The following is a 24,922-nucleotide window of genomic DNA, read 5'->3' as shown; positions in this document are numbered from 1 at the left end:
ATAAACTTTGACCTCTAGTCTCTCAACCAATAAAATACTTCGATACGTTTAATCAAGCGGCCAATCAGGAAACGTGTTAGATGAGTGCGGCAGTTTCGAAGCCATGAAATGAAATATGATGCAGCTCCATCAAAACAAAGCTGTCAACGCCCATGCACTGTATACCAAGTTTTCCCTTGATGTAGCAATCAATAGAACACTTATCGATTTATCATAACATGTGATTTCTTCATACTAAATAGTCAAATTATGAAGTAGCCCCGCTTCTGCTGAAACGTGTTGAGACACAACATCATAACCTGCATGACTGTGGAGCTCCATTGGTCGAAAGTCACGGCAAGTTGAGACAGGTATATGAGGGTGTCCTTGTATCGATAGCTGTCCCAAATTTATGACAACATGGTGTGCCTGTGTTGTATTCGGTTTGACTAGATTTGTTTACGTCCTTTCGTAATAGTTCAGAATGGATACTGGCAATTCCGTAAAGCAAGAACAAGCCACATCTTCCAGCCATTATGTATCTGGTAAAGAAGAAAGTAAACATGCTAGTAAATCTGCAGAGAAATCTGGTCACCAGCTGGTAGCTGATGTGACCCATAGTAAAAATATACCAGCACAATCAATGAATTTGTTAAAAACGTAAGTGGCTTAAATATCAACCCAGCAGCTGTGAGCTACCTCCATCAGTTTTGGTGTTCAATCATGTAGCTAATTGTGATCTGATTCATAATAAAGATTACTAACAATGTATGAGTGATTTATAACAGATCAATATTGTGTCATTTGTCACATCACACTTGATTCTTGCTTCAGAGTTAGATGATACTCAAATTCAGATGGTTTAGCTATCTTGCATACAACTGTTGACAATTGGTAACTCTTTATGGTCTTTTAGGATTCAGTTAAAACTTCTTATTGCTATGTAAGCAGATACAGTTATGTTGAATAATACAGAATGCCATGTTTATTGTTATTATTGACAATTAAATAGAATCAGTTTCTGACAAGAACCCTACAATGTTAACAGTTTGTATTTAACCATTATTTTGTTTGTACATAGTCAGATAATTCAGGAAAGTAAACCTTTTGCTTGCATGTTTGGGATAACAGTATGAGATGCTCATGATGCAGCAGTCATATTTAAAAACTGAAACAGTCTATCTATGGCTATCATTTCATCCTAAATATATTCTATACATATTGAAATAAATCAGTCACTCAAAAATTCCAACTACTGTATCATGTTAATGTTATGTTAAACATAGTAAAGAAATATTAATTTCAGATGAGTTATAATCTTTATCATGTGTATCCTGTATATGACATGGACAGCAGATTTACAATCATTTTCATTTTTTCACAGGGATGTTAAGTTTCTCCTTTGTTCATAAATCTTGTTAATAGACATTTCTATGACAGGTGATAATCGTTTTGTCGTGGTTGCTTATCATCAGGTTACAAGTTTTTTTGTGAGAGCGATGTATCAAACACACATACATTTTACCAGTTCTCATTGCATTTAACATACGTTTATAATTTCCAATGTCAGTTTTGTCTGATAGTCCAACATTCTTTATCCTTCAGTCCTAGGATGCCCTCAACTCTTGATGACTTTGAAGTGCTCACAACAATAGGAATAGGTTCCTATGGAACTTGCAAGAAGATTAGGAGGAAAAAAGATGGAAAGGTATCATGTCTTTTTGTCACTTAAAACTTATCACCTTTAACCTATCAGTTGATACAATTGTTTTGCCTTTGCAAACCTCCATGTTCTTTTTGAGATGTTAAACATTGTTTTACACAACCTGCCCATTGTTCACAATTTTCAAGAGCCAATGTTTTGTTCACACCATGATACATAACCAAGGAGAATATTACACAGTCTTCAGGGATTGAAATTAGTATTAGCCTGGAAAGCTTGAACAGGCTTTGTTGGTGTTTATTATAGATACCCCAAATGCAAGTAGAATTTTAACCATCTTTTGGATTATTGCCATATGTTATCACTATTTCATTCAATGTTAATGTCCAACCATGATGAACGACAATTTGAATTCAGAAGACAAAACTGTTTGTGATCACTGTTAAAGGAGTCCTAAGGGCAGGTAGAATTGCAAACATTTGGCAGGTATTACTACATGTTATAACTATCCATGCTGATAGATGTTTGGGTTTAATTCTGTGCCGGAATAAAATACTAACATTGAATGGTTCATTGGAGAAACTTTGTGTATCTTTTTGCCTGAAGTGTTGTTTATTATGACACCAATCTATTTCAGGTACTTGTGTGGAAAGAGATGGACTATGGTTCCATGACCGAATCAGAAAAACAGATGCTTGTATCAGAGGTTAACTTGTTACGTGAACTTCGACATGAACACATTGTCCGCTATTATGACCGCATCATTGACCGCAATAACACCACCATCTACATCATCATGGAGTTCTGTGAGGGTGGGGATCTTGCCACACTCATTGCTAAATCCAGAAAGGAAGGGTGAGTTACGGTTTGATTTGAAAATTGTAATGGTGGTAGAAGTATATATAGTTATAACTAACTTCAGCACAGTGAATTGGGATGTCAGAATAAAAATTATGAATGTTCTTTTTCAGGTTTGCCTGTTTTGTTTTTTGCAGTAATCCTTTCAGTTTGCTAATACCTGCTGCACAGTGATAGGGAACCAGTTTTGTAGACTTTTTATGTTAATATATGTCCTGCAGTTGCAGACACAAAGTAAATAAAATACAGCATTTGTTTACTTCAGCATGCCATTCACTTGTCAGACTTCCAATTCTTTTTCATAGAGATCGTCCTTGCCCATTTTGGTGTCCCCGCCGTGGTACATATATGCATTTTCTGCAGCTGAAAATGTCATGTGACAGTTGTATCAATGTTTTAATCAAAATATTGTACAATAAATAAAAATCTCTTTTATTTATTATATGCATTTTCCAAGTGGAGTTACTTCCCTTGTATCAATGTTTTAATAGCCAACTAGGTAAGCTGCCAGGCCCTCTCATCATTCCTTCTGCTGTCACTCTAGCGTTCACACATGTTTATGGAGTTACCAAGCTGATTAACTTCTTATCGGAAGAATGTCTGAGACTTCAACTACAGTATGTATGGTCTTTTTTCGTTCTTGAGAAACGTTTGATTGACTTTGCAGTCAGTTATTTCTCAATTACGCGACTTTGTATTTAACTTTTACGCTAGCTTTCCCGTGGATTATGCACGTGTTGCTATTCCATGGCGGGAAGTTTAGCTTGCCACGTGGTTGAAATATTGCGTTATTAACCAAGTATTTCATGTCGCGTTGTCGCATTCACGTAATTTTCAATGTTTTGTACGTGTATCTTTATGCTGTTGTGTTTGCTTTCGTGTTTGCTTTCAGGCATTTACGGGGTGTGCTGCCTGCGGGCAAAATATCCCTCGCCAAGATAAGCATGACAAATGCTTATGCTGTCTGGAAAAAGCAGGGCATAACCCTGACATCTGTGAATTGTGTATGGGCTTTTCCCCGGGCCCAGAAGAGACGGGCGGCTGACTTCCTTTTTTACAAGGAATTGTGTGAGGCGGGAGGGGACTTGACCCAGGAGGTTCCCCCGTCCAAGGCCAAAAAGGCTAAGCAAACTAAATCTAAGTCTACTTCGCATAAGTCGCAACCTCAATCTTCAAGTGGTTTTGATATGTCCGTTATAACACCGGGGGGTCCGGGGGTGGGATCGCCAAGCTCGGCTCGATCCTTGGCCTGGAGGCGGCTGTCGATCCTTTGCCTTTGGCTTCGGGTCCGGACACCTCGGCTCCCCTGGAGAGGGAGAGTTCACTCCCAGTCCCTCTCTCGGAGCTGGCGCCAGTTCATCTGCAGGGGACTACTCACTCACTCTTACCACACGTCCCAGTGGGAGGCCGCCTCTCTCTATTCCTACCGGAGTGGGAGAAGGCTACACGCAACACTTGGGTGCTATCCACCGTCAGTGTCGGCCATCTACCACTGTGAAAGCGAGGCCTGCCAGAGTTCACGGCATAAGGCGCACTCCGGTGCCGTCATGTCCAGTCAAGGCGGGTATTCTGCGCGACGAAGTTCAGGCTTTGCTGGACAAGTCCGCAATAGAGCGCATACTACCGGCGAGGAGAAGGCGGGGTTTTATTTCACGTACTTCCTCGTTCCGAAGAAAGACGGCGGGTTCCGTCCCATTCTCAACCTCAAGGGGTTGAATCGCATGTTAGAGGTTCCATCCTTCAAGATGGAGACACTTCGCTCGGTGATCTCCTCTGTTCAGCCCGGCGATTGGCTTACGTCGATCGACCTAGAGGATGCGTATCTACATGTGCCAATTCATCCCTCGTTCAAGCAGTACCTCCGGTTCTCTTACGACGGGATGTGTTACCAATTCAGGGTGCTCCCCTTCGGCATATCCACTGCCCCCAGGGTGTTCACCAAGCTCATGTTAGTGCCAGCTACCCTCGCAAGGTCGCAAGGTAGGCGTTGTTACCCTTACCTAGACGACTGGTTGCTCAGCGCTCTAACTCAGCCAGCGAGCCTAGATGGATCACCTGGGGTGGATCATCAACCTCAAGAAATTCGACCTGGTACCCACCCAGGACTTGGTTTTCCCGGGTGCGGTTCACAACTCAACAGGGTCTTGTCTCTTTGTCTCCCGACCAGGTCACCAGAGTACGGAAGATGGTGTCCTCATTCCTCTCCCAGGCCCAGGCACCAGCGCGGACTTGGCTCCGTCTACTGGGTCATATGGCGGCAACTATCTCTGTCATGTGGCGGGCACGGTTGAGGATGTGCCCTATACAGCAAGCTTTGGCTCACTCGGAGGATCTGGAGAAGTGTCTCACAGTCCCCGAGTGGTTGTCTCCTCACCTTCAGTGGTGGACCAATGTTGGGAATCTCTCCAAGTGGGTCCCTTTCGAAATCCCAACGCCATCTCTTACATTTCAAACCGATGTGTCCCTCACGGGCTGGGGGTGTGTTCTGAGCAGTCTGTCGGTGTCCGGACTCTGGTCCGAAGCCGAGGCCCGCCTTCACATCAATGTCTTAGAACTGAAAGCTGTGCGGTTGGTTTTCGAGCACTTCCGGGAGCATGTTCAGGGCCAGGTGGTTCGTCTTCAGTTGGACAACCATACGGCAATGCGGTGCGGTGTCCCTAGCGCTCCTTCGGGAGACATGGGAATTTCTCCTCTGGTGCGACCAGTGTGACTGTCAGGTGATTCCTGTTTATCTCCCGGGGCTGGAGAACGTGCGAGCAGACGCTCTCTCTCGCCGGATCCTGGCCCCGCGCGAGTTCTATTACCTTTGCGACCTGACATTCTCACTCAGAACGGTGCGCCACACCCCAATCCAAGGATTCAGTGGGTGTCTTGGCCTCTGTCAGGTCTAGCCTTGAAGCACCCGGAATTCCTGCAGCAGCTGCAGACACAATTCTCGCTTAGAGGCGGCATTCAACAAATGTTCAATATGAGGATAGGTGGTCCCACTATGCGCGCTGGTGTTCAGATAGGGGAACTGCAGAACCCTGTTCTGCAGATTTAGTCCAAGTATTGGAGTTTCTGCAAGCTCGCTTTGGAAGAAGGTTTGGCAGTTTGGCTACTCCACCGCTATTTCCACTTTCCACACCCCTGTCGATGGTGCTCTTCTGGGGCAGCACCCTCTTATGCAGCTTCTTGGCTGGCATGGATTGGGTTCAACCTGCTGTCAGGCGTACCAGCCCACCTTGGGATTTGTCAATCGTGCTAGATTGGGTGTCCGGTCCTACTTTCTCACGTCTATCGGCTATTTCCATTCAGTTGTTAACATGGAAGGCCGTATTTCTGGTGGCGGTAACATCTGGGCGAAGGGTTGGCGATTTACATGCTATGTTGGCAGACCCGGCGCTGACTGTGTTCCATCCAGATCGTGTCAGTATTCGCCTCCCGGATACTTACTGTCCGAAGATCGATCACGCTTTCCACGCTCCTATCGAACTTCCTACTCTTACCCAGCCTTCCATTTCGGGGACCTCTGCAACGAACACTCACCCGTTGGATGTCCGTAAGACCCTCAAGGTCTATATCAAACGAGCACAAGGGATCCGTATGGGTACCCATCACTCTGCCCGTTACGTTGGAAGGCTGGCATGCCGTAGCAAACCCTATCTCGATGGCTTGTATCGGTCATTTGTAGTGCTTATCAGGCTTAGGGCAATTCTCCCCCTGAGGGGTTAAAGGCTCACTCGGTCAGGGCAGTGGCCACTTCAAAGGCTTTTGCATCGGCACTGCCCATTGAAGAGATATGCTCTGCTGTTATTTGGAGCAGGCCTAGCACTTTTATAAGGCACTATCAGCTTGATACACATTCCCGTGATCGAGCGCGTTTTGGCCATTCTGTTCTCTCCAGTGGACAGTGTCCTGCCACCCTGACCGAGTGAGTCTTGGTTATCTAGACAGATGAAGCTGTTTTCAATTGTGTATAATTGATATATCCGCTGTTGTCATATCTAACTACTTTTGATTTCTCTCATGAGATACTAGTTGGTTGTAAGTTGGTTTTCCCCCTAACGGTGCTCTTTTATAGATTTCATGATGTGGGTGGGGTTTTAATTTTGCACAGTGTGCAAACTGTTTTGCTTAACTTGTGAGGTCGGGTCTCAGTAAGTTCCTCCCTGTCGGTTACCCTCCCATTATGCCTCTCGCTGAAGTTTCAGGACACGTGACAGGTGAGTGTTATGGCGTCAGTTACTTTCTTCTTAACGATCGCTATTTATTTGTTCGTCACGATATGGCTGCAATATTGCCGATGTGACGTTAAATATTAACTCACTCACTATTTATTTGTACTTTGACAGAATTCCCTCCTCCTTAGCCTCCAGTCTTTGGGAGTCTGAGTTAATGCATATATGTACCCCAAGGACGATCTCTATGAAAAAGAATTAGCTAAACCTGTAGAGGTTTCCAATTCTTTGAAGAGAATCGTCCTTGGGGTAGGGCCACCCACCTCCCTGCAATTCTGTTCACTGATTTGTTCAGCAGAAGGAATGAAGATACGGGCCTAGGTGCTTACCTGGTTGGCTGTGCATGCGTAGCAGGGAGGTAACTCCACGTGGTGGGGGCCGGACAATATTTTTATTAAAACATTGATACAACTGTCACATGACATTTTCAGCCGCAGAAAATGCATATATGTACCCCAAGGACATTTCTCTTCAAAGAATTGGAAACCTCTACAGGTTTAGCTAAGTTTTTGTGAGCAGTGGTGGCAAATCCTTGATGGGACACAACCATAAAAATGTACTGGGAAAGTAAAATCTCAAATATGACGTGTTACATCTGACCACTTTCCAAATGGCATTGTGTAATCATGACAAGACACACCCTTTCCTCTGCTGACTGCCATTTTGGAATATTGCAGCGTTAAACAACAACCAACCAACCAATCAACGACTGCCATTTAACTGTGCCTCAGACCTTGAAAGAATCGCTACTGATGTTTTGATGTGCAATAATTATTCATTATCTAACCCTAGTAAATGAATGGTGTATGCCTAGAGGAAGAGAGCAAGAATTTTGAGTAATTTATCATGTATAATACCCAATGTCATTTTAGGAAAGGACCTTGATAAAGATGTTATGCCATACAGAGAAACTTCACTGAAGTTAACCAAGTTTTCTTGCAACATATTGTCAGCAAATTATGACATCATGAATGGTTTGGACAGCTGTTCACATCATTTTGATAATACAACAATGGAAGAACTTGACATCATATAGCTTCAACCAATAAGCAAGGAGAAGTTTTCCATGTACAAATGCATTGACATGTTATTACTCTTGTTTTGACTACCCTATGGTTAATATTGTGTGTTGGGTGGGGTATGGTTGACGTGAACAAGCATTTGTCATGTATATCCTACGGTCAGTTATGGTTATAGCAAACTCAATGGGGCCATTAATGTTGGTTTGATATAACCATAGTTCTCTGTACACATTTCAACTAACACATAATGCAAATGGCGGAACCAAAAAAAACAAAAACACAGAAACTAGTTGTTATATCCGTCAATTCATTATTACTGTGTTCGTTAGAAACATAGTTTACGGTATCTAGTTTTTCTTTAGTGTTGTAAGTTTTGATAGTAAAATTATCTCTGAGGGCTATTTCTGTTTGCAGTTTGCATGTTGACGAAAACTTTGCATGGAAAATACTTGTACAAATGACTCTGGCGCTACAAGAATGCCATAGACGAAAAAATGGCAAAGCTGTTCTTCATCGAGATCTCAAGCCTGCAAATGTGTTCCTGGATGCAGACAAGAATGTAAAACTTGGAGACTTTGGACTAGCCCGGGTACTGCATCATGAAACAAGTTTCGCCAAGACCTATGTTGGAACTCCATATTACATGTCTCCCGTAGGTATTTTAACAATGTTCATTGTGTGTTCAATAGGACAATGTTCAATACAGCTGAATGTCAAAATTCAATGTCATTAACTTTTTTTTCAATTCTTCATTTCCAGGAACTAGTCAACAATATGTCCTACAATGAGAAGTCTGACATCTGGGCAATGGGGTGCATGCTGTATGAGTTGTGTGCTCTCTACCCTCCATTCACTGCCACAAGTCAGACAGAACTTAATCGCAAAATCCGCATTGGTGACTTTGCTCGTCTTCCATCTCGGTACTCAGACCAGCTAGATCAAGTGATAAGGAAGATGATTCGAGTTGAGGTGGGTGGAATTACGGCATCATTCTCTGCAGGGTTTGCTTATCGCTAAGTGTTAATAAGTTGCACTGTGAAATAATCTTTTCACCTGACGACCGAATTTTGACAATATAAATCACATTTATGTTTTTTAGAATGTTCTACATTGTTATTGTTCTTTCAGCCAACAACTCTACATTTGAGGGGATCTGTAAACCAAGTTATTGAAAGAATACAAAGTGCCTAATTATTCTTTTTCAGAGGAAGATCCTCCTTGGGGTACATATAAGCACTAAAATGTCCATTTTAAAACCTACGACAGTTGTAACTATATTTTTTAATAAAATGGTCCCTCAGGGCCCCCTACAGCCAAGAGCAGGTAACTGTAGCCGTCAACCTCGCACCTCACTTTTCATGCTGTCGTTCCATGTTGTTCATTGGAAGTTGACCTTCTATCTACAAGAAAATGAGTGACAAAGAATCAACTACTGTATGTATGGTTCCTTTTTCTACACACGGGTGCTAGATGGAATTTATAGGTTGATTTTTATCCCCCCGGCATGTAATGCTTCGTCCCTCCGTCCGTCCGTAATCATTTTGTTTCCAGACCATAACTCAACTGACGCGCACAGTACATGTTCGTGACGTCACATATCGCTGGTCATTGTTCAATTTCCTATGGTCCAGTGTGTGGTTTTTAATAATGATTCCCCTCAACTTCTGCACAATCAGGGGCGGTGGGGTATCCTACTGATTAAAGCGTCGGCTCGTCACGCTTACGACCCAGGTTTGAATCCCCACATGGGCACAATGTGTGAAGCCCATTTATGGTGTTGCCCGCCATGATATTGCTGGAATATTGCTAAAAGCGGCATAAAACCAACTCACTCACTCACTCACTCTGAACAATCAGCTCTTCCACCATTAACCATGTCTGATCTGTCTTCAATTTTGCAGCAGCAGATGACCTCCATTAAGTCACTGATCTTGGATGCGATGTCTGGTCTCCGTCCGGGCTAGTGGCGAAATTCATCTGCCAGAGTCACCAGAGTTATCTTTCGAGATGGAGAGCTCTATCCTCGAGGAGCGTGATGAGGAAGCCATGGATGAGGACGGGGGTTTTGCCTCAGGTAGTCGTCCCTACGGACGGCCCTGACCCCATGGTCTTCAGACTTCCCGGCGAAGCTTTTGCTCTGTCTTGGGTCGTAGAGACCCAACTATGGATTCTCCCATCGCTTATTGGGGAGGTTATTAACCCTCTCCTGTCAGATAGCCGCTCTCGATTCGATCTCCCGGAGCTCAATCAGCCCTATCTGATGGGGGAGGAGGGGCTTAATGAGTGCATCTATGCCTCGGTTGCCCTCGGGGGGTCTACCGGTCACACGCAAGCTTCAGCTAGGCAAGGCCGGCGCCTACCGCCATCTACCTCCAATAACCAAGGTCTGAAGTCAGCATATCGAAGGCCCTTCGAAGAACAATATTGCAATGCAGTTCAGCAACTGAAAGTTATAGTTCACTCTGCCTACCTTTCGGCCTGCAAAGACAGCTTGTTAACCAGGGGGGCATGGATGATGATTCGTCGTCGTCCATGTTGGCGAGGCAGCTGACGGAGGTGCACTTGCATCTGGCACGCGACGCCATATGGTTGTGTGCAGGCCAGATGATAAGTGCCGACCACCAGGATCCATTGCCTGTTACCTGATATCCCTGTCGGCGGCCGACTTTCTCTATTCAACCATACAAGAATGCCATAGATCAAAAATGGCAAAGCTGTTCTTCATCGAGATCTCAAGCCTGCAAATGTGTTCCTGGATGCAGACAAGAATGTAAAACTTGAGACTTTGACTAGCCCGGTACTGCATCATGAAACAAGTTTCGCTAAGACCTATGTTGGAACTCCATATTACATGTCTCCCGTAGAATTATTTTAACAATGTTCATTGTGTGTTCAATAGACAATGTTCAATACAGCTGAATGTCAAAATTCAATGTCATTAACTTTTTTTTCAATTCTTCATTTGCAGGAACTAGTCAACAATATAAGTCTTACAATGAGAAGTCTGACATTTGGGCAATGGGGTGCATGCTGTATGAGTTGTGTGCTCTCTACCCTCCATTCACTGCCACAAGTCAGACAGAACTTAATCGCAAAATCCGCATTGGTGACTTTGCTTCGCCTTCCATCTCGTACTCAGACCAGCTAGATCAAGTGATAAGGAAGATGATTCGAGTTAGCAGAGGTGGGTGGAATTACGGCATCATTCTCTGCAGGGTTTGCTTATCGCTAAGTGTTAATAAGTTGCACTGTGAAATAATCATTTCACCTGACGACCGAATTTTGACAATAAAAATCACATTTATGTGTTTTAGAATGTTCTACATTGTTATTGTTCTTTCAGCCAACAACTCTACATTTGAGGGGATCTGTAAACCAAGTTATTGAAAGAATACAAAGTGCCTGATTATTCTTTTTCAGAGGAAGTCCTCCTTGGGGTACATATAAGCACTAAAATGTCCATTTTAAAACCTAAAGTCACTGATTTTGGATGCGATGTCCGGTCTCCGTCCGTCCGGGGGCTAGTGACGAAATTCATCTGCCAGAGTCACCAGAGTTATCTCTCGAGACAGAGAGCTCTATCCTCGAGGAGCATGATGAGGAAGCCATGGATGAGGACGGGGGTTTTGCCTCAGGTAGTCGTCCCTTTGGATGGCCCCGACCCCACGGTCTTCAGACTTCCCGGCGCTTTTGTTCTGTCTTGGGTCGAGAGACCCACTATGGATTCCTCCCATCGCTTATTGGGAGGTTATTAACCCTTCTCCTGTCAGATAGCCGCCCTCGATTCGATATCCCGGAGCTCAATCAGCTTATCTGATGGGAGAGGAGGGGCTTAATGACCCTCCTGATGCCGAACGGTTGCCCTCGGGGGGTCTACCGGTCACTCGCAAGGTTCGCCTAGGCAAGGCCAGCGCCTACCGCCATCTACCTCCAATAACCAAGGTCTGAAGTCAGCATATTGTTCCTTCGAAGAACAATATTGCAATGCAGTTCAGCAACTGAAAGTTATAGTTTACTCTGCTTACCTTTCAGCCTGCAAAGACAGCTTGTGAACCAGGGGGCAGTGGACGACGATTCGTCATCATCCATGTTTGCAAGGCAGCTGACGGAGGTGCACTTGCATCTGGCATGCGACGCCATATGGTTGTGTGCAAGCCAGATGATGAGTGCCGACCACCAGGATCCATTGCCTGTTACCTGATATCCCTGTCGGCGGCCGACTTTCTCTATTCCTTCAGGAGTGGGAGAAAGTCGCCTCAAATTCCTGGGTCATGTCCACGCTCAGGGATGGCCATTTGCCATAGTGGAAGCGAGGCTCACCTCCCTTCTCCAGGATTCCATGTACTCTGGTGCCGAACGCTCAGAAGAAGGCAGATACGCTCTGTGCTGAGGTCCAGTCGTTGCTGGACAAGGCAGCCATAGAGATGGTTCCGTTGGGCCATGGGAACCTGGGGTTTTACTCCACATATTTCCTGGTTACCAAGAAGGAAATGGGTTCAGACCCATTCTAAAGGGCTGAACGACATGATAGAGGTGCCGTCTTTCAAGATGGAGACACTGCGTTCAGTGATCCCGTCTGTAGAGGCAGGGAATTGGCTCACGTCAATCGACCTCAAAGATGCAAACCTCCATGTTCCAATGCACCCCGACTTCAGGAAATACCTCAGGTTTTCCTTCGACGGGAAGTGCTATCAGTTTCGTGTACTCCCCTTCAGCATCTCCACGGCGCCAAGGCTGTTTACCAAACTTATGCTCATTCCAGCTCAGATCGCCAGGGTACAGGGCAATTTTGTTACCCATGCTTGGGCGACTGGCGAGCTGGTCTACGGATTCAGCGGTGATGGATACTTCGCCACCCTCTTGAGTTTTCGGGGCTAGATTCCACACAGGCATAGTTTCCCGTCTCAGTGATGGATACTCCTCACCAAGTTAGGGCTTGGATTATCAACCTCAAGAGCTGGTTCTCGAGAGGATTCTGACAGGATCTGGTTTTCTTGGGGTGGTCCTGGAGAGATTCGAGATACAGCAGGGCATAGTTTCTCTGTCTCTCTTCTTGGGAACAGGTCGAATATCCAAAGTCCTAGAGGATTGTTTTACAAGGCATGGCAGTTACCTTTGGTGCAGTCCCCAGGGCCTCAGCGCTCACAATGTAGTACTAGCCCTAGATGTTATCTTCCACTTGTTCAGGTCATTTCACTCTAAGGCATATATTAAGCCGGATGCCTGCTCGAGGACTGTGGGCTATCTGTTAAAGATAAGCAGGCTGCCGTTTCAGGTTGCTAGTTCAGGCTCCTGTACTATCTCCCAGAGGTCGAGAGGAGTACTATCCAGAACGGCGCCACACCCGAATCACCTTTCAGCAAGGCTGGGCAACCAGCTAATAAACAAACTATCTTGAGATGTATGGGTTACATTCTCAACCTTTCTTTGACTTTAGTTGAAGTACACACAGTCATGCTTGTCCCCTCCAGAGGGCCTTTAAAGCTCATTCGGATAGAGCAGTTGCCACCTCCACATTCATGCTGATGTGCTCTGCCCACTGAGGCTATTTGGAGCCGACCCGAGTATGTTCATCCGCCAATTATCAGCTGGACAAACACTCGCGTGAGCGTGCTCGGTTTGGCCAGACAGTTCTCCACAGTGGACAGAGTAATACCGCTCTAGCTTTCGGGATCATTTACTCTGTAATCTACTTGGTGTCAGGTTTTTATCGTTCTCCTTTTATCAGTGGTGGTATTTGGTGATGGTTCTTATCCCCGCTCTACTTTGGTATTTCTGTGTCTTGTACTTTACTCATACTTTCCTCTTCACCATGCCTTTGCTGGCTAAAGAGCGTTTTCTGATAGTGGTTTGTTTTGGCGAGTACCCCATAGTTACTCCTCCACACCTTGGGTTGGGGGTTGGGGTTATGTAAGTGACTTGACACCGTTATCCAATCACATATAAGCTAGACATTCTGGGTCCTTGCCCTAGCTACGCCCCACGCCTTGATTGACATCGGCGGTCAGGTGCCTGGGTAAGTGTAATTTTCTATCTCCGCTAGGTTGTAGAATATTACTTCCAATGGATCGTTATGTCAGACAGAATGCCGCTCCTGACTCAAATATCTTTGGGAGTCTGTCTAATGCTTATATGTACCCCAAGGAGGACTTTTTCTGAAAAAAGAATCGTACAAACCTGTAGAGGTTGATTCTTTGAAGAAAGTCCTCCTTGGGGTACTCTCCCGCCTCCCCTCATTCTGTCTGATACGTTCAGCACGAAAAGTGAGGTGCGAGGTAGAGTTACCTGCTCTTGGCTGTAGGAGGGGCCCTGTAGGGTGGCCTCACAAGAGAACAATTAAAAAATATAGTTACAACTGTCGTAGGCCTTAAAAGCGACATTTCAGTGCTTATGTACCCCAAGGAGGACTTTCTTCAAAGAATCAATAACCTCTATAGGTTTGTACGAATTTTACTTTGTATCTTTTTTAGGTTGTTCGGAGGCCAGGCATTGAGGATATTCTGAATGACAGTCTTGTGGTTGGTATGAGAGAAAGATTATCCCATCGCAGTTCACGCAGTGAGAGTGATTCTTCAGCACCGCCACCACCTGATAGAATCTTACGCCTTGAAGAGGAACTGCGTGCTAAGCTTAGACAGCTGGATCTTCGTGAGAAAGAGCTTGACAGTAAGTCAGATGTTTTCCTTGTCCCCTTTAATTAAAGATAAGGCATAAAATCTATATGTTTCCGTGCTGATCATGTGGACCTTATCAAATTTACCGATCTTGTATGTTACCCCATCATTATTGTTTTTCTTGATTGATGACAACCATGCAGATCCGTGTTAAAATTGATCTTCAGTAACTCATGCTTATTGTAAAAGGTGACTATCGGGATCAGGTGGTCAGGTTTGCTGATTTGGTTGACACGTGTCATCGTATCCCAATTGCATAGATCGATGCTCATGCTGTTGATCACTGGAATGTCTAGTCCAGACTCGATTATTTACAGACAGCTGCCATATATCTGGAATATAGCTGAAAGCGGAGTAAAACTAAATTCACTCAATCACTCATGATTGATGTATTGCTTTTTTAAAACTGAAACATTACTTACATATGTATAATATTGTGCAAGAAGTGGAAAGGTGTAAATGGAATCCATGGTCAAAGGTTTTCAGATCATGTATCCATTGTTGTCAAACCTTTGGTCACAATCCAGTATTTAAATGTGATGATTCTTTCAGGTAGAGAAAGAAGTCTTGCATTAAAGGAGAAACTTGCAGATGATAAACTGAAAAGGTAGATGGCTTAAGCTTGATATTCTAGTCCTTACTAGTTTATGGGTAACTAAATGTTTTCAGATGTTAAAGAGGTTTTCCATGCCCTTGTCACGTGTGGGAATTGGGCATACAACATAACATTGATGATATAAATGTTTGTTTGGATTGGGATATCCCCATTGTCATGGTGTTACCCTCAGACAGGGAAATGTAGGTGTCCTTCAGTTTCTCATGGGGCTTTGAATCATAAGTGATCTAGTCCTCAGCTTGAGGCCATTGTCTTCACAGAAAAGGGGCGGTAGAGTAGCCTAGTGGATTAGGCATTTGCTAGTCATGCCAAACACCCAGGTTCGATAACCCATATGGGCACAATGTGTGAAGCCCATTTGTGGTATCCACCGCCATGATATTGCTGGAATATTGCTAAAAGCTGCATGAAACTACACTAAACTCTCACTCACTCACTCACTCACTTCACAGTAAGTAGGTCACCTGACCCATGGGCAAATATTTTGTGGCAAAGGGGGGAACTAAAGTAAAGGAGATCAAGACACTGCATACCCTCACACACAGAGTGCCACCGTGCACACCTTGACAAATTGTAACCTTTCCTGCAATGTGAATATATATTGCAGCTACATGGTAAAACTTCATGCCAACAAAATGCCAATTTGCTAAATATTGATGTGACTTTATTCATATATCATTGATATTTTTTTCACTATTGTTTTAGTCTAAGTAAACTTAGGCTCAGTATTATTCATTACACTGCTATACTGAGTCTAACAAAACGTAGTAGAAGGTCGCGTCAGCTAACCTTTGAGCGACCTATGACCGTCCAATCAAACGCGAGACGGCCGAACTGATTTAACCAATCAGACAACGATTACTTGTTAGGGTTCGGCGGGACTTACAAAACGGTTTTGGGATTTTCTCTTCCCTGGTCGCCGACACTGATCTATCAACAAACGAAAATCCGCATAAAACACAGATATTTGACCTGCAGTATATATGCTAGGGGGTTTCTAGTGACATGGTTACTATTTGCTTATATTTTCGCAAGATAACATCCTTGAATATTGACAAAAACGCTGTTTTCAGCGACTGTTTACTCATTGCGTGTATCACTCGGAAGCGATCGTGCGGAAAATAGCATTCGGAATTGTTCGAGTTTTTTAGGTAACGGTTCAAACGGTATGTGCGAATGTTATCTTTCGCGATTTGGTAAGCTGTGTTATGATTGGTCAGTCCAAAAGGTTAGCTGACGCGACCTTCTACTAGGTTTTGTTAGACTCAGTATAGCAGTGTAATGAATAATACTGAGCCTAAGTTTACTTAGACTGAAAACATTTTATACCAGATCAAAGCACCAAAGATGTGTGTAATTTCAGAGCTATGGAGCTCCTGTCCCAGTGTAAAGGTCAAGGGGGCTCTGTGATAGATGAGAATCTCTACTGCAGTCCCAGGGTGGCCGAAGGATCCCCCACCCACATCCCAGGTAGGAAATACAGCCTACAGAATGGAGAGAACATCTCACCTGTGTGCCTTCCTGCTGGCTTTGTAGTGCCACCACCAAGACTGCCTACTAACAAGCTTTGTCATGTCCGCTCTAAACCATCTCGCTCTCCGCTTCAGAGAATCAACTGACTGATATGATGATTTGTTACTGATCACAGCATGATATGCATGACATTTGTTCCATGATATGATCTTCATCACAATACGTCTTTGTATTCAAAAGCAGACTTGATGATGTTTTCTACAGTGTAGTTTTCTTTACATTTAATTATGATACTCTATAAGAGATTATCAAACTTTAACATAAAGTAGGACTGCTTCAGTATGTTTGGACAGAATCGAACAAAGTAATTAAATATTATGGCTGACATGTAAAATATTAAACAAACAGAACATTGAGGAACTGAGGATTCTTCCCGTCTGAACTAATGTCAAATGTCCTTAGCCATGTCAAAGGAATTCAACAACTATTCCAAAAGGTGGGAATATTCCATGATAGCCTGGGTACAATGTGTGAAGCTCATTTCTGGTGTCCCCCGCCGTGATGTTGCTGGAATATTGCTAAAAGCCGCGTAAAACCAAACTCAGTCAGTCAGTCAGTGCATAAAAGCCACTGAGCGTTTGACTGAGTTGAGTTGGTAGGGTCCAAAGTCATGTTTTCTCCCTGACATTGGAGCAGTTTGACAGCTTTGTAAACTGATACTATTGATGAAGTTATTAACCACAAATGTATTATGTGCCTTTGAAGTTAGTTATGCCAGAAAACTTTTAACAAGAGCCAGTTAATGCTAAGAAAACAACTAACACTCATAGTCTGCCTTCCCCTATTGAAAAGCCAGATGAAATTGTATGTTGTATCGTATCATGGACTGATGTGTTGTATAGATCCAGACGTCATGTATCATTTCATCCTGTATCAGATGCTGCTGTATGTGCAATATATCACTGACACCTGACACCTGACACCTGACATAGCATATCTGTGACTGAGTTGACTGATTAGGGCTGACTGTTGATAGAGATCAATAATCATTAACTAGATATTGTTGATCATCCATGATATCAGGGAAGCACAAATCCCAAATCAAAGTTGGAATGTGATCAACATATTTCATTTCACTAGTGAGTCTTTATATACAGTCAAATCCAGATGAGTCCAATCGCTGGGGACCAAGTAATAAATTCGACTTATCGATGTCGCTGAGGGTATGTCTATGAGGGTAAAAATAAATTCCAGACTTAATCGCATTTGTATTCTAATGATTTCCCTACATAATAGGTATGTCTAGTGAGGGTAGAAAAAAAGATGATTTCAATCCTAATTCCAATCCGCCCTGAAGCATTTGTTTATCTAATGATTTTGCTGGAATATAATAGGGGTGAAACCAAACCAGTCAGTCATCAGTCAGTCCAGTCTGACTAGCACAGACAGTGATTTCCGTAAAATCACTAATCTGCCTTTGAACTCACCCGTCAATGGCGGAAAGTTGTGAGCCGCACTGGTTTGTTAATTGGATCAGTTTGCTACACCGGTCAACTTCTCATTGACTGACTTCGGCTTATGTATACAAGATTGCTGTTGTTTTAATCTCATGGGACCAAATTTCCTTCTCGAGTCATCGTGTGTATTTATGAGACGAATTCGTGTAACCGGAAATCAAATGATGACAACTATAACAGGGAATGGTTGGGACCGACAGGTACTTCGAGTTATGCATAATATTCGAGACACCGGCATTCGACTCATCAGGATTTTACTGTATATGAATGGATTACCAACCAAAACAGCATTCTGAACATAAAGTAGAAATCGCCCTTAAACAGAGATGTAACTTTGTGTATTTAATAGCTATGGAAGAGTTAAATTGTTTATGTATAGGATTTCCAACCGGAGCAAAACATTGTTTTATCTCCATGGTTTATGTAAGATATTATCGATGACACAGAGTTTATATTGATAATCATTGCTAATTTTCCCTGTGACAATATTTCTGATTGTTGATCTTTAAGTCAGCCCTATGACTTATTGATGTCAACTTCCGTTTTCTTACAATGCCACATTTCTGCAAATAAGCTATTACCTTTATCAAGGTGTTGTAACAAAATATTGCATTGAAAGAATAAAGAAGTTAAAATCCACTAGTCAACTCTGACTTCAGCTAACTGCAGCTTCTAAAACATCAGATGTTTGTGTCAGTAAGTCAGTAATGTCCTTCATGACTGATAGCAGTTAGCTATAAACTCAAGCTGTCGTCTTTTTCTGTAGAAGCTTGTAGTTGTTACCTTTCATGCTCTTTAGCTTCATGTGATATAGATATTTCTCACTGACTTCTACTGCAGTCTGCATCCTACTTTTTTTTACTGTATGTCCAAAATAACAAAAATATCACTGATTTTCCTTTACTGATCATGTGTGTTGTTATTGGTGATCTTATACTTACATAGTGCCTTCCCTTCATCATCGGTGTATGATTCATCCTGTCCTAGTGGTGCATGATTATAGGCTCTAGCAGATTTCACACCCAGGGTGCCATTCCACTAAACGATCTTATCTGAGATCAATCTTAGCAAGTTACGCCAATTTTACAATCGTATTTGCCAAAAGTTACGCCTGTTCCACTATCCGATCTTAGGCCGATCGTAGCCGATCCCGATCTTACAACCGATCCTAGAAAAGATCGAGACTTTCGCGTGAGAGAAAAAATGTGATTCACGAGTTATCTCCCTTTGCATAGTCAAGTTGACGATGGAGGTAGGTTTGGAACCAAGTGTTAAGTGGAGAAGAAACCTCGAGCGAAAAAGAGCAGTTTTAGGGTAGTGAGCACCTTGATTTCAGGCATGTGCCCATTAACTCTGGGTATTTAGCATAACCATGTGGATGAACCTTGTCAATCAGCATAAACAAGGCGTGACAAGGCATTCTGTACTCGCTACAATCACATCATCTGATAAGGTATCTAGAATCGGTGAGCAGTCTCGAAAAACACGCTCACAGTGTAATGCTCGCTCTTCTTCTTCACATAGAATAATGAAAGCCGCCATTTTGGTTTCTCTACAATTGATTTTAGCGATCTTAAGTTGGTCATGAGCAACATAGACTTTGGATCTTAACTTTACGATTGGCTTGGCTAAGATCGGTTAGTGGAACGGTATGCCGATCGTAACATCACGCTAAGATTGGGATTTTAGGGTTTTCGATTGGCGTAGAGCTAAGATCAGTTAGTGGAACGGCACCCTGTATCATACAGCTTACATAGTTCATATGGATTGTACTACAGCCCTGTACATGTTACAAAATTGCTTGAGATTGGTAAAACTTTGCCAAATGGACAAATATCTGTAACAAACTGAGTCTAATTTCATTAGAATGGCATGACTTCTACATACGCCATAGTGTTTTGAAAATGAAATCATTTGTGAAACTTATGACCCTCAATTGGACATTAATGGTGTCACCAAATTGTTCAGCTTACAAGTAGTAGCAAAAATTCTTGCATAATGTAACTAGAATTGTCCATAGCAATTTACCAGATCTTAGGCTTACGAGAGTTTTGTGAACGGGGCCCAGGCTGCCCAGGATTGTAGTACATTCAGTATGTGTTATGACACCTATGTCTTAGTCACCCTTCATATGTATATATTGGTACCTTTAACATTTGCTTGTTTGTATGTAGATAGTGCATGTATAGTACTTGTACATGGTCATCAGAACATATCATGTCTGTCTCACATAAATGTCTCAGCTAAAGGTTTGTCATTTACTGTCTAGTTGTTAAGATAATCTTCAGGTACGACAGCAAGAATATTTTTATACCGCAGGTTCGGTAATGTGCCAAAATAAAATGTGTTTCTGCCAAATTTGAAAACATTAAAGTTTCAGAAAATATAATTGTTGTGTTGTTTGTACAAGCACCATTTGCACAAATAGCCTACAAAGCTTCATGACAGAACAGGTATGTATCAGAAAGTATTGTGATACCACATAACTTGATAGTTAGTGGTAATAGTGAGTGCATTGTAATGTTTGTACTTGAGGGGATATTCTGCATTTGCTTTTCAGATACATTTCGAGGTATACCTTTGGAAAACATTGAGTTTGTCTGTTAAATATATGACGAAACTTATTTTTAGCAAGACTTATGAATATCCAATGCAATGAAGGCTAGGATACATTCTATCTGGACCCTGATTGGTGGTATTTATGAAGGCATTTTGCTGGCCAAAACCTCTAAATGCCAAGCAGCATGGATGGTTGCGTCATTAACTTCACCGCTATTTGCAGAATTGCATTCCTTGAGCATGCAGGAAACCTGGGATAGTGGGTTCATCGGGTTCACTCCAACACTATTTCTAGATTTGTTAGCTCAATACCAATGGTTTCACCAAAGTGCTCAATGTATAAGACAGATTTTCCTCCCACACAGAAGTGACAGGCCATAAAATAACTGGAAAACTATTAAAAACCGTATTAAACTAAACTCATTCACTCTTTAACTCAAGTACCTCTAACTTAACAATGCTGTGGTATAATTTCCGCACCATGCTTGTCTCAAACCACAGATAACTTCTAACATTGTCGTTGTATATTTTCAGAATTAGCCGATCTAGAGTCTCCTCACTCTTGTCTTTCCAAAGGAAAGAAGGAGGCAGATACCCCAAAGAAACGTGTATCGTTTGACATGTATGGCAAGGAAAATCTTCGTCATCGTCAACGTGTCCCGGACTACGTGACAGAAGTGAAAGATTATGATGACATATACACAAAAGAATTGGCGAAACGCCAAGAACTGAAAGACCGATTGATCAAAGCAAAAGTTAGGGCCTTTGACTATGGAGGAGTTGACATAGACACAAAATATAAGGCCCGGAATTTGTTATACTTCCGTTGATATCTTTTATGTGAAATTTATCGGGTTGAAAGTCTGAATCATGTGTCTTATATTGCAGCCTTAGGCTTTTTATACATAAAGAGAGAGAGCTATGGAAGAAGTCATCTCAGGAACTTTTATAATTTGAAAAACTAATGCTTAAACAGTTCTTTGCAAGCAGAATCTGTATTAGAATTTGCTTGTTGAGTAATAATGGCTGCCACATTGTTATGAGAGTTTTCACTCTCTTGTTTTAGTTCAATGTTGCATTTTGTTTCTGAAATGTAATGATAGTATCATGCTGGTCGATCACCTTTTGTCAATATAAAGGTCCCGCACTGAGTACAAATACATGTTTAGTTTTATCAAGAATCTGAAAATGATTGCTTTTAGGTATGGCTATTAATATTGTGAACAGCGGAACAAGGGTATAATTTGAAATGGGAGAGAATGTTATTTGTGATTCACAATACAAAGTGCTGTGTCATTTTGAAGGTCATGGTACAAGAACACCCTGAGAGTCCATGTTGGATTTACTCATGTTTCCAGTGGAGATTTTTGGTTTGTTCCAGAAGTCAGGAAAGGAACTGACTCAATACATCCATTAAACAAGTCCTACTTTCATTTGTTAGACTTACAAAGTGCTTCATGTTCAGTGTATAACTGTCCTGTTCATGAGATTGAGGAACAGAACACAAATTCTTTAAAATCAGATCTTTGTGCTCACTACCACTACCCTAAAATCAGAGGACAACCAACTACAGCTCATTTCAGGACCTTTGACCTCCTAATGTAATTACTGCAAGAGGATGCCAACTAGCCAATCAGAAAGCAGCTTCCTAGAGTTTTGTGGCACTGGTTTCAAAATGGCAATTCCATTTCAGACTGAGATTGAAATTACTTTGAGGGTGTATTGCACTTCACTGGATATATTTTTGTCAGATTTCAGTTAGCATGACATGGTTGATCAAACTCACTGCCAGCATGGAGTTAAGCTAGATTAATGAGTTAATCTAAGGCCTACTATAGGATCATGGGCACTATCACAAATACTGAGGTCTCATCATCAGCACGTTTCTGTGCATACACAGTAGCCCCTTGAGAAAAATAATTGTAGTTTGTAACCTTTTCTTCAAATCACAACTAACCTAAAGGATAATAACGGGGAGTTGGCAAGTGGTGCCCAGTCTTGAGGATTGTGAAGAGGTGTTTGATCAAAAAGGGGTCTTGATTGGAAAGGGGATCAAAGGACTGAGGAATAACATGGGAGTAACCTTCTCAAACCAAAACACAACTAACCCAAGAGATCAGAGGCACACAAGATCTGTGAAGCAGGAGCCACCATGGACAGACTGAACCAATTAGCACTCTTAAATTGCATTGTTATCGAGACAATGATTTCATTTGGAATCCCCAATGTTAACCTTTAAGAGGGTGCATGGTTACAAAATATATTCACACTTTGACTTGTGCAATCTTGTAAATCAAGCTCTGATTGGTCAGATGAACATCATTCTTGCGTGAACTCCATGGGATATTCTTTGATCTTTGTGTACCAGTAGTGAGCACTAATATCTGATTTTAATGAGACTGGAACAATACATTTTTTAAGCTAAAAATGCAAATATTTTCACAGATTTAAAAAAGATATCATGATGGTACAGATCAAAACTTTTTAAAAAAAAATTTAAATATTGATCTTTTCTTTTTTTGAAAAAAGTAAATTCTGAGTCAAAGATTTTGAGATGTAAAATTGAATTTTGAGTGCTATTCTACTTGCATTGTGTTCAGTAGTAATGTAGTGTTATGATTTGCTTGTAATTGCTGAAAGCCCTTGCTACAAGTTGTGTTGAGTGTGTTTACAAAGAAGTATTTAGATGAAATCGTTCATCAGTCAGTATTTCATTTAGGGACCGTTCATAATTTATGGCTAGGGGGGTGTTTATGGAGTAGCTTGTACAATGTGAATGACCCCCCTAAAATGTATGTGCAAAATAAGTGACCCCCTGCCTGTCATGTACAAAATCAGTGAACCCCCTCCCCTACCCATAATTTCTAAGCATAATTTTAAACATATTTTCTGTACAAAATTGATGAACACACCCACCCACCCCCTATGTGTGTACTTGTTGAGCCTACAAAAAATTGTTGAGCCCCCACCCCCCCTTAAAAATCATCACCCCCTAGCCATAAATTATGAATGGTCCCTTATTCACATCAAAGTTCCCTTTGGGAAACTGTTTGTTTACCATGTGTTGCTTTTGTTTTTCTAGCATTTGTTTACAATGTCAAACCTGTCAGTATCAAATGAGTAGTGTTACATGCCTTTGGGTACAGTTCGCTTTAATAATGTTTATTATCATTTCAGTCTGGTACACTGACAAGTGACGATGACATATCAATAGAATATGGAGTTTTTCTAGTTAGCTTAATGCACTCAAGACATTTTTAAGTTCTGGTCTCAGGTTTTCATGGATTTCAATTTTGTGTGTTTAAATGCTAGTAGAAGTAAAAAGTTCAAATTTGTTTTGTTGATGTCAGATTCTATGCTTTTTAATACTTTGAACACCTTTTATATCTCCAAACAATCTTCTTCCTTCAACCATTTGCTTGAGTTGAGAGTTGTAACAAATGAAATAACAGAATTAATGGATTGTGAATTCTCTGAAACCTGTTAGCACTCAAGTGTTTAGGTCAAGAGCTATAACATGCATTCATTGCGTTGGCTTTTGTACAAACGAAACTTGAATTCAAGTTTGGTGAACAACAAAAGGAGTGTAATTTATTAGATTTGTTGGTACCAAAAGGTACAGTTTTCCTGTATTTTGTAAACTGTGATCTCACATAGGCTTTGATTTGTTTAGTTTGTTATGTTCATTGGTGGTTGTGATTTCAGTTAAAAAGTTGTAATTTATTTTGTGTATGAATGTTATTTATTTACATCAGCATGTGCATTTACCAAGTTCATTAAATGTCCATATTTACAGAAGCATTGTTTTCAGGCTAAACAATTTGTTTAAAAATTGGTTTACAATTTTTTTTAATGCAAACTTAATTTTAACAAGGAAACAATTGCAAATATAATGTTACATTACAGGAATGGCATGGTGAACAATGCACATAGTGCATACATATTCATGTAACTGTTTGTACACATGTTTAGATTCTTTAATTATTTATTTCCTTAGAATACCGGTTAACAGAGTTTCTTCACCAGAAAACCTGAAGTCTAAGAGAGAAAAAAGTTGGGACTCTTCTACAAGCAGATTACTAACTTGACTTTAATTATGATAATTAGAATTATAGAAAAAGAGTCCAATTCACACCCACAATTTTGACCACCATGCAACAGTAGACATCACATTTAGCAAGTCAACCATTCTGGGAGTGGTAAGAATATAGGACTGATCATGCACAGTGGACAGTGAGTATTGTGATAGCATGATGTAGAGTAATGTTCACTGGACCTTCCCACCATGCAGATACATCTTCATATCTAGTACAATCTGAACAGGGTTACAAATTGACATTT

General features: G+C 41.8%; 1 protein-coding gene across 2 annotated transcripts; it reads left to right on the top strand.

Moving 5' to 3' along the window:
• Positions 1–95: 95 nt before the first annotated feature.
• On the top strand, positions 96–23,389 carry LOC124261595 (serine/threonine-protein kinase Nek2-like). Of its 2 annotated transcripts, none has more exons than XM_046695924.1 (9): positions 96–350; positions 1,585–1,687; positions 2,280–2,497; positions 8,157–8,394; positions 8,502–8,711; positions 14,213–14,408; positions 14,969–15,023; positions 16,396–16,502; positions 21,116–23,389. In XM_046695924.1, exons 2-9 carry the CDS (start codon positions 1,592–1,594, stop codon positions 21,409–21,411), a joined length of 1,416 nt encoding a protein of 471 aa, XP_046551880.1. In that variant the 5' UTR covers positions 96–350; positions 1,585–1,591; the 3' UTR covers positions 21,412–23,389. The 2 variants fall into 2 exon arrangements, with proteins under 2 accessions (XP_046551880.1, XP_046551879.1); XM_046695923.1 differs by lacking the exon at positions 96–350 and adding an exon at positions 374–639.
• Positions 23,390–24,922: the final 1,533 nt, after the last annotated feature.

Source organism: Haliotis rubra, unplaced genomic scaffold (genome assembly GCF_003918875.1).
Source record: "Haliotis rubra isolate DU_JTF1 unplaced genomic scaffold, ASM391887v1 Scf80, whole genome shotgun sequence".
Classification (NCBI taxonomy): domain Eukaryota; kingdom Metazoa; phylum Mollusca; class Gastropoda; order Lepetellida; family Haliotidae; genus Haliotis; species Haliotis rubra.
Note: the sequence above shows the minus strand (reverse complement) of the source record. Positions and strands in the feature narration are given on the sequence as shown.

Bases quoted from the DNA above. Each gene is read 5' to 3' on its own strand.
- LOC124261595 (XM_046695923.1), top strand. From the start codon at position 464: ATGGATACTGGCAATTCCGTAAAGCAAGAACAAGCCACATCTTCCAGC. The intron at 1,688-2,279 runs GTATCATGTCTT...AATCTATTTCAG, and splicing joins GGAGGAAAAAAGATGGAAAG to GTACTTGTGTGGAAAGAGAT. The intron at 8,712-14,212 runs GTGGGTGGAATT...TATCTTTTTTAG, and splicing joins GGAAGATGATTCGAGTTGAG to GTTGTTCGGAGGCCAGGCAT.